A 10,116-nucleotide genomic window follows, 5' to 3' on the forward strand; every position below is an offset into this window, starting at 1 on the left:
TTATCATCCCCATCTGAGGTTATATGCTAGTCATTGGCAAGCAGAAGGTGTGGAACTGCCACGGCTTACAAAGAGAAGCTGCCAGCTCCCAGTTGTAAAGTGGAGAGTCTGTGAGGGGCTTGGCATACTTGCTGATGCCAATGCTTGTAGGCAGAGCAGCTGGCAAGATTACACATCATTTTTCACCCTAAAGTTAATAAATCTGTGTGGATGTTGTGTGTGTGATTTAGTGTTGAGGGGGCCCAGGAGTTCATAATTTATGAGTTTGAGCAGAAGAGCTGCAAAATTAATCTTTGCAATAGCAACACCTGTTCTTTGACTCAGCTTTTAATAAATTATATGTGGATAATATTTACCACATTCTTTGACTACTTTGAGATAATAGCAGCCAGGTGTAAAGCTAGTTTTTGGTAGTGGGAAAACTAGCAATGCAAAAAGAGAAGCTGTGTGAGTCACCTTGAGTTCTTTTAAATTAATACCTTCTGGTTAGTGTTCTACAAGAAAAATGAAAAAATTTGGGGGTAACAGTTTCGAATGTAGTCAGGTGTAAGAGTTTAAAGAGGCTATTTTCAAAGCCAGTGATAGCTGAACAGAATTGGGTCACTTTGGAATCTCAACATCTCCCAACAAACATCATTTGCAAAACAGATACATCTTGTCTTACGGAGATGAGATCTACATTCTCAGCTCTTGCAAATCAGACTTTACTTTCAAAATCCTTCAGGCTCTCTGACAGCATTTTAAAAATTTATCCTTATCAGCAAGATCTGAAGATAACTGGAAGTCTAATTTTTAAAGCTTCGTACCAATTATGACAAAATTTTAACTCGGATACTCATATAAAAGAGTATAAATGATTACGTGTTAAAAGATTTGTTATGTTAAAGAAGGCAAGAAAAATATTTTTAAGAAGCATTGTTGTTTTTTTTTTAGCATACCCTCTCCTTCTTCATCTATGTGCTTAATTAAGTTCACGGCTGTATGTCAGAGAGAGAGATGGGTGTATAATTGTTTGCTCTTGCAACACATGCTTTTTTAAGAACTACCGTAATTCAATAACTAAATATCTTCTGCTTGCTAGATGTGTTCTCCTTTGATACTGTGTACACGCTGAGCAAAGAGAAGTGAAAATGGCCAAGGCAATATGATCTAAAATCAGGGGTTTGTTGTTCTTTTTTGATTTTAGTGTCACTAGAAAGCCTGTAGATAGGACCTCATGTGTCTTCCTCCTCAGCTATCATTCTGAAGACACTTCACAATTATTACCTGTAGTAGTTTGTATGCCGACTCTCTGTAAAGAGTTTTCAGAGGATGCACAGAGATCGTTCTTGGAAAGAGGTCTAGAGAAAATATTTACCACTTCCACAATACTTCAGTTTGGTGGGAGTTCTTTGAGTTGGCAAAAATAATTTGCTTTTTTATGGGGTACTGATGCAGGAAACAGAAGAGCTGCATCTACAACCACCAGAACATTTCTTAGCCTGCTTTTATGAGAAGAAATTCAGCCTTTCAGGGGACTGGCAAGAGTCAGCTTGAATTTTCCCTTGTGAACAGGTCCTACAAAGACTGCTGGTTGGAAATTTCAAATGCATCACTGGCTTCCAAGAACGTTGAAAACTCACAAACAGTCATTTGGTGTAACTTGACCTACTGCCTGTAGTCCTGGTGTAGATTTACTGCCCAAAAGCCCGAGTATGCTTTCCTGGGTGCCTAACTTAAGAAGTAACCCACACAACAGATTTCCCTGTGTCTCACAGCCTTGGACATAGAGGATCCCTACCTGCAGTCACTACATTTGGCAGATATACTTGTTAGGTGAATTATATAGACTCTTAGCGAGCTTGCTATTCGGTTAATCCATATTAAATATATATCTATGTGTATAAACATTCCTTTGCCCTCATCCACTTAAAGGCATGTCAGTTTCTGTAGTCAATGGCACACTAAGTGGTGTGGCTACTATCACTTCACTCTATTTCAGCTTGCCAACAGGAGGACTAGATGCTCATTTCTAGCTCGGCTGATCTGGGGCAAGGCTTGAACTCTCACCTACTGACCTGTGGCAAGAAAGTTAAATGTTTTGCCACTGTACATCTGCAAACTCTTTTGTAAGGTTTGCGGTGGAAGATCTACTGCTGATAAATCAAAGCTGATTGCTGGGAAAAAGTGGGATTTCCACCTCATTCATTCTTGCACTGCTCTTGAAACTCTGCAAAGACACTCTGCTGATGACTTCGACAGGTAGTGAAGAAAACTTTCATTTTCTCATTCTGCACAGATGTTCACCGAGGAAAAAGGCCCAATGAATTACAGACAGTTTTACGTAGACTCAAGAAATTCAGACTGTGTTCCAGCAAAACTCCAAACCATATGATATTTGTCCATGGGTAAAATTCCTTACACTGAGCAAATTCACATGGCTTAGCAGTTTTTTTGATTATGAAAGTAAGTGTTCCTAAGATTTGGAAAATTGCTTGATCAGAATTGATAATAAGGAGGACTTTACTGCTGAAATACGTTTTTGCTGTGAAAGTTTCCTTTTGCTAGAGCCAGGTACTACTCAGTATGAGTAAGACTTGACAGAATCAGGCTTAGAGCAGCAACTGTTGATTGCAACCTTCAGGATATTAGCACAAACACATTCAATTTCTGTCAGTCAAATTCAGCTATTTACATTTGTGTTCTGCTCTGATGGAGTATAGCAGTACTGGAAACATCTCTTTCAGTGGGTATGAGTTTAGGGCAAGGCTAGATTTTGAATCTCTGGGGAGGTAGTTATGAGGCGTTGTTCCGACATATTAGTCAATGATATGTCTGGTTAATAACAACATAATATTTGTAGTTGGAAAGTTTTCCCGGTGAATAGTAAACTCGCTTTAAATATGTGCCTTTTTGTCCCAAAAGTGAATCTGGGTTGAACTTCTGGGAGACTTTAATTCCAGATTCATGAAACTTGTTGGTATCTTTCTTTCATTTAATATTTCAAGAGTGGTAATACAAACTGCAGTAAAAAAAGCCATATCTCCCCACCCCACGTAATCTTTCTAAGAAGTGTCATAAAGCTTTTGTCTGCTTGGGGTATGAGTAATTTTCCAAATTTCTCCAGTGTGCACTTACGTATGTTAAAGATATGTTGTCTCTTTCTCCCCACCAGTGGTTTACCTAGGTATTTAGCTTGAGACAGTTCTATGTGCACTTCAGAAATGAGATACCAGTAAGAATTTTGTTGCTGTAAACAGAATTTCCCCAGGCCTATTGGATGGTCTTGGCTGGATGTCTTGTAACACCCAGAGCTGAACCTGCACCATTTCCTATAACTGCTTTTTGAGCCTGAAAATGAGAGAAAAGAATTTTCTAGCATGGAAGCTTGCCCACTTGGATTTAATTATTTATAGACAGTGAAACAAAAGTAGAGATTGACATTATTTCTACCAGAAGCTAGATGACTGTTGAATAGTGAGGAGAGAGTTCAAATACAGCTAGGGAAAGTTGGAACTAGACTCAAGATTCCTGTTCTTTAGTGGATGTGCTTAAATCCTAAGCTGCCATTATCTCCTTATACTGTTAAGGCTTTAGCTCATGTCACTTTATTTCTAATGACTAATATTTGGTTTCATCTTGGAAAAGTTCACATTGAACTAAATATTTGGGAGGAGGAGGGAATTTTCCATTGCAGTGAGGGGAAAAAAAACCTCAAAATTTGCTTCAGTGCAGAAAGCTGTTTTCACTACAGCTTCCAAACCTAAGGATAACTTTTTCTGCAACTTGCATTATTATGGTAAACTTGTATTCCCAAAGACATTTAATGTAATAAAAAATGACACTATAATTTAAAAAATGGCATAGAGAATTATCAGGGCACACATTAGGTAAATTAAAAGCTGGCTCACTGAGGAATCAAAAACTAGAGTTTCTAATGGGAAGATGTAGATGAATGGAGCTCATTAGGGTCTGATAGGTTTGGATAATTGGTGGGAAGGACAAGTTGAAGTTATTAAATGATATGAATCCCCTGCTATAATGGCCACATTCCAGTAAAATACACTTTATTATAACCAGATGAAATATATTTGAACCAAATGAAATATATCTGGCACCAGAGAAATGTATCTGTCTCTGCTGCAGAATAATGAGGCTTTGTCCTGGAAAGCAGTGGCCTAATGGATTTAGGACGATCATAGAAGGTCATCTCAGTGTGAGCTCTCAGCATAATGCTGTCACAAAGAAGGGTAGACCATTCCTTGAATGCCTAAAAAGTTAAATAGCAAAGTAATTATTCCACATCACATCAGTAAAAAATGGTGGTTTTGGTGTCTTGCCGTTAAGAAAGATTGGAATTACTTGAGATATTTCAGAGGATGATTAAAAACGACTGAGTTTGGGAAACCCTGGTAGGAGTTTGCCTCACCTGAAGTCATTCAACTAGGAACCTTGGAGATGACTTGGTGTCTGTAGGTAGATACTAAATAAAAAAGATTCAACTCATCAAACTGTGATGAAGGAAATTAAATTATATGTCCTAGCAACCAGGAGTATTAAGCACTTGTAAGCAAAAGTTAAGGGAGGCAATGACTTCTAAGCTTTCAGGAAAAAAAACTGGCTGCCTTTAGTTTTTGAATTCCACAGAGTTCTATGCCTTGCATAAGCCACTCTGGATAGATATACAGGTGAGTTCAACAGATAATCATCTATACTCATCACTAAAAACTGTACTAAGCTTTATTAGAATTTTGTTCCAAAATAAGAATATAAACATTTATTGATTTACCTACACCATAATAAAAATACTCCACTAGCTGTATATTGATATAGCAGGCTATACATATTGACACAAGAACTTCGATTTGAATCACAAAGTATAGTGTATATGTTGAAAGACAGGTTGTTTAATATTGTGCTCCTAAAAGATCAGTCTAAAAGGACATAATAAAGTAATAAATCTCTAGGAAAATAAAGCTCTTCTCTAATATTAAAGAATTTCAGAATATAAAATAAACTAAAGCTTTTACTAATTGCTGACGACCAGTTAACAAAGCTAGCCATTATAGTAAGGAAATGTAACTTAAATGGGAATGCAGCCTAATTTGCTGTATGTTGATGAAGGAGCTTTAATTATATCACTTGATTTAGTTTTCATTATATCAGATTGATCCATTCCCTTTTAGACTTTGCTCTTCTAAAACACTTGTTGAGTAAAGGTAACTTAAATGTAGCTCTTTGTGAAGGCATGCAGTGAACTGAGAACTGATCTCATTGAAAAATCAGTCTTGTGTTATTGCTCAGCCCTGTGGCTGCCCAATGTTTGTGCTGCATGAATCAGGAGGAGCTATGGAGAATAGCCGAGTCTGACAGTGGTAAGCTGAAACTGCTTCAGCTGGAGTTTCAACAAAAAAATGCTTGTGAAGCAATACCCCTAGGGTTTTAGTAAAGACAAGTGACTGTAACCCTATGAAAATTGTGAGGTGCAAAGTTATCCTATGGAGCTGCATCTGGCCTGAGAGGGGCATATCGATGAGCTGTTCAACTGGGGGACTGCTGTCCAGACTTTCCAGCTGGAAGGGATTGGCCATTTAATGTGTCCTTCATACACAGTGCAGAGCACTGGAAACGCTAGGGACCAAATCATGCTGATGAGCTCATTCTTTTATGCCTTTCTTGCTTCCTTTGTTTGCCATGCTGGCTGAATGCTTTCACTACAGACTACAGATCTTGCTATAAACCTGTGTGTGCTTTTTATTCCATTTAATTGTCCCAGCTTTTTTCAACAGCTATCAAACCCAGTCATCTTTCGCCAGTGCCTTGTGTAGTCATTTAGAAAGAGCACGAAGTAGCCCTGAAGTACTACCAAAGCACACTGGTCATGTTCTACACCTACTTTTCACTCAATTTGTTTGAATGCAAATGACCCCATGAAGTACAAAACCCAGGGAGCAGCAAGCAGGTATATTGTTTTGCATTAAATAAGGCCTTGAAAGGCTTTTGGCTCTACAACTGACTAATTGATTCAGCAGAGGGGCCAGATTGCTGCAGAAACCAGAAAAAATGTAGAATGCTTGACTGTAATCCCAGGGTGCAAAAATGACCAGGAAGCAAAGGATCTATGAAAGAAATCTGTTTTCTTTCTTCGGCCTTGTATCCTCCAAGCTCTAAAAGAAATTAAGATTCCTTATTATCCTATTGCTGTAAACGTGTTTTACAAGGCCAAGATTTATCCTAAGCCAAAACTATAGAAATTCCTCTTTTATCATGAAGAGGAAGGATTTCAAATTCAAGTAGGAAAAGCTCTGTAATGGAAAAGGTTGACATTTTGTGACATAATTACGGTGACTGTTCTTGACCCTGTCAGTGAGAAAAATCCATGAATGGGGAGACTGGGGGCGAGAGAGAAGAGAGGAGGGTTGATCCTTGATATGTGACTTCTGTTCATTTTGGTTAAATCTTGTTTGGCAGTGTGTAGTGCCAGTGTGAGCGTTACGGCAGGATCTGGGCAACTCTTCTTTTCTCCTTGTCTTATTTCCCTGATCTGCGAAGTGGGATGATAAAATGTGATAACTGACAGCAAACCCATGAGAAATCACCAGTTAATGTTTCTAAAATGTGTCATGAGTCTGGGCCCCAATTCTAATGTCTATCTGTATTTCTTTCTGGTGTGATTTCACAAATTTTAAACTGGCTGTAGTTTTTCATTTATTTTCCCCAAGTCAGTGGTAACATCCTGCTTGTATTAACTACTTTAAAATTATTGTCATTTGCTTTTATATTGGAGAAATCAGCCTGTCAGGGTATGACTCATCTCTTCTACCTTCATCTATACAAAAGTGAGAGTCTAGCCCAAGCTATTCATTCTCTGAAATAAGGAGAGAAACAAAGGCACCTCAGAGGACAGCTAGAGAGCTGTCTTTTCTGGGGGACTGAGACAGGTACACTGAATCCCATCACCCCTTCAGGGTGTCCTTCATCTCTTGCATCTCCACCTTGATGCTCCTCTGTCTTAACAGCTGAAAGTTGATTTGATCTTGCCAATATAATTTCTCATCAGTCAAGAATTCCATAATGGCTATGGGATAGCATGGAATGTATTTTCTGGCTGGCGTCCCATTTCCTTCTGCAGCTAAGATGACCATGGTCCCTGAAGTTTTTGTGGGTAACAGTCAAGAGAAGAATCTGCAAACGAAACAGGCTTAAATACATTTGCTTTTCTTTTTTCCCCCTTAAGACAAATTTGTTGCTTAAAGATTCAGTGCTTGAATACCTGCTAAATTGAAGGGCCTCCAAGGAAATCGGTTGCTAAAGATTAAGTATAAATGACAAAAAAATATATATATAAGGTTAATAAAGGATAAGAACTGTTGCTAAGATTTCCTAGGTTTTCTTTTTGTTTGGTTTTTGGTTGTTTTTTTTTTTTTTGATGCAGAGGTTTTCACGGTGTGTACCTTGCTCTGTTGAATATCAGTACGGTATTAGATATAAAGTCCAGGCTTATTACCTGGCAAAGTGAAACTTAAAGATCTTCTTCCAATTGATTTTAATTGATTAGCTGGAGATAATGGGAATAATTTGTTCCTGCCAAGTTTCTTTAATCTCCCAAAGAGGGCATGCGTATTCTTATGTTCAAAAGGAGTGAATACATGTGAAGCTGCTGTGCCTGATTTCCTTCAGTGTTTAAAAATGGTAAGGTGAAGGCTTCTGAGGTAACATACAGACCTTTGTGCATTCAGCTATGTAATTAAATGTGGTTGTGATGTTTATTTCCAGTTTATAACCTCTAACTGGATCCATGCAATAGGTCCAGTTGCAGCATTACATTTTTTACAGACATTTGGGGCGGGCAGGTTGTGTTACGGTCAGCAACATTGGCGAAACAATCTATTTCAATATGCGTGTGTAAATATTTGTAAAAGCTAAATTTCCGTTTTGCTTTGGGGAAGGTTTTCAACCTGAACGTAATCAGAAATTAAAACATTGCTGTTTCCACTTATCTGTTCATCACAGTTACCTATTGCGTTTGATGCTTTTTGCAACACCGGTTATTTTTTGCAATCCATTACTACTATTGAAAAAGAAGCAGCAGAAAAACCCTCCAAACCACCGAATATCTGGAACAAATAATGTAATTAAAGAGGCTGTGATGTGCTTCTGAATATTTTAGAAATAAAAATGTTTCAGGATCCATCAAAATACTGATCAATGTTGCTTATTTAACACTGAGTTCAGCATTATGGAAAACTTTTACAAAATGCAAACAATGAAGGATTAATTTTTCCCTTTTATCCTATTTTTGTGTACATTAAATTTTAGCCCTAATTTCTGTGTTTCTCTGTTTGATTTCACAGGTTTGTGAAATCAGTGGGATTATTGAAGAACAATTTAATTAAAACAAAATTATGGTTATCAAAACTACACCTGAAAATTTGCTTTAGTTTATACATAATAATTTTAAATGAAGTTATTTTTCTAGTATCAGCAGTACATAAGTGGAACCGCTCTGATATGTGGATGCTCTAATGCACTGAATCAGAGTATTTACTGTGGTACAGTGGCCTTAGGAAAGAAGGGTAACTGTCGCCTTTTAGTATAAAGCTACTATAATGGTTTTGTTTAGTTTATACCCCTGTTATTTTGGATTGACATTTGATAAACTAAACTCTGCCTGACCAAAATAAACTTTACCTAGAGATTTAATGTATTTTAACTTGTCTAAGGTTTTCTACTCCTTATATTTTTGTAATCTTTACTCTTTTTTAGATTAATAAACATTAAAGTATTCGCCCACATCTGCCAATGTGTATGTCCCATTCAGGTCTCACAGAGAACTAGCTGTTCACTCATAGTCACCTGCAGAGAGAGGTCAGAAGGGGGAGTGAGTGAAAGAGTATGTGTGTGGGTAGCAGAAACAGGTGTTGCCCGTGCCGCATAGCTTTGTCTTGAGTTTATCTACTTTGATCTTTAAAACAAATAAAGACTCTATTAAAAAGGGAACATATCAATAAGAAATGGAGCATGCATGCAAAAATAAAGCACCTAAAGGAATTTCATATATATATATATATATGATAAAGCATTAGTTACGCATATGGATTACTGAAACAAATCTGCTGTTTAAAAATAAGCTAACTGGTGTGTGCTGTGTGCTTGGAACTTTAGAAGATGCTTTTGCACAGACATCAAATGAAGGGATGTGGCAGTTGCATTTACTGATTTCATTTACCTGTTAATTCTGTCAAGTGTGTTCTCAATTTCCTTTGTCTTCAATTATGTACGCTTGGTTCCTGTATCTTAGACATAATGATATAATGGAATTGCTTGCAACTATTAAAAAGAATACAGTATAACAAACCATCTATTTGTTTAAGAAATAAAAATTAATTGTCTGTCATGAATGTTTCATAGTGTGAACTTTTTTGCTGTCTCACGAACATATAGTGCTAAATACACAGAGAGTGTATGGTTTGTCTTAGTCACGAGCAAGTAAAACTGAAGGTAACGCTGTGGTGAACAAGTGCTTGCTATATGTATCATCATAGTGTAGACTTCCTATATGTAAAACGTTTAGCACACTGGAACCCCATGGGGATAGTCCCTTGAAATTCATTTCAGGAAGGGGCTTCATTAATTTTTCATCAATAAAGAAAATCTATTATGCTGTGTGTTTTTACAATATACTTGAAGACCCACGTGCATATAGCAGAGCATATTATCACTGATATGCTCTATTTAGTCAGTTGTGCTTAGTAAAGCATTCTTGTGAAACTAATATCTCCTTTTCATGGGTTTTATTCTTCCTTAGTGGCCTGCATTTCATATTTTACCTTGGCACTACCGAAAAGTGTAAAGTAGGTTTGCCTTTTTTTCTTCTTAAAGTTGCTTCACCAAACATCTGTTAAGCTTCATTCTTTCTGCTTCATGCCAGTACAGGGTGAAATTACCATATTTAATCCCTGGGAAAAATCTCATTGACCTCAGTGGAACTAAGACTGCTCACAAGTTGAGAAAGAAATTAGAATTTGGCAGCATCTTAATTCTAGAAGTTCTTGCATGCCTAAGAACTGGAAGACAATTTTGCCTGGGTAGTGCAGAGATTTGGTCAGGGACAGGTCTGGTTTTGTATTTTGATTA

The 10,116-nt window shown here is 37.3% G+C and overlaps 1 protein-coding gene across 1 annotated transcript in view; it reads left to right on the forward strand.

Moving 5' to 3' along the window:
• Positions 1-9,370, forward strand: part of C2H8orf34 (chromosome 2 C8orf34 homolog) — a 170,821-nt gene extending 161,451 nt beyond the window's left edge. Inside the window, exon 14 of the mRNA XM_075085198.1 lies at positions 8,334-9,370. Within this exon, the coding sequence (XP_074941299.1) occupies positions 8,334-8,341 (8 nt within the window). The 3' untranslated portion in view covers positions 8,342-9,370. The remainder of the gene's footprint in view (positions 1-8,333) is intronic.
• The last annotated feature ends 746 nt before the right edge of the window (positions 9,371-10,116 follow it).

Source organism: Phalacrocorax aristotelis, chromosome 2 (assembly GCF_949628215.1).
Source record: "Phalacrocorax aristotelis chromosome 2, bGulAri2.1, whole genome shotgun sequence".
NCBI classification, from domain to species: domain Eukaryota; kingdom Metazoa; phylum Chordata; class Aves; order Suliformes; family Phalacrocoracidae; genus Phalacrocorax; species Phalacrocorax aristotelis.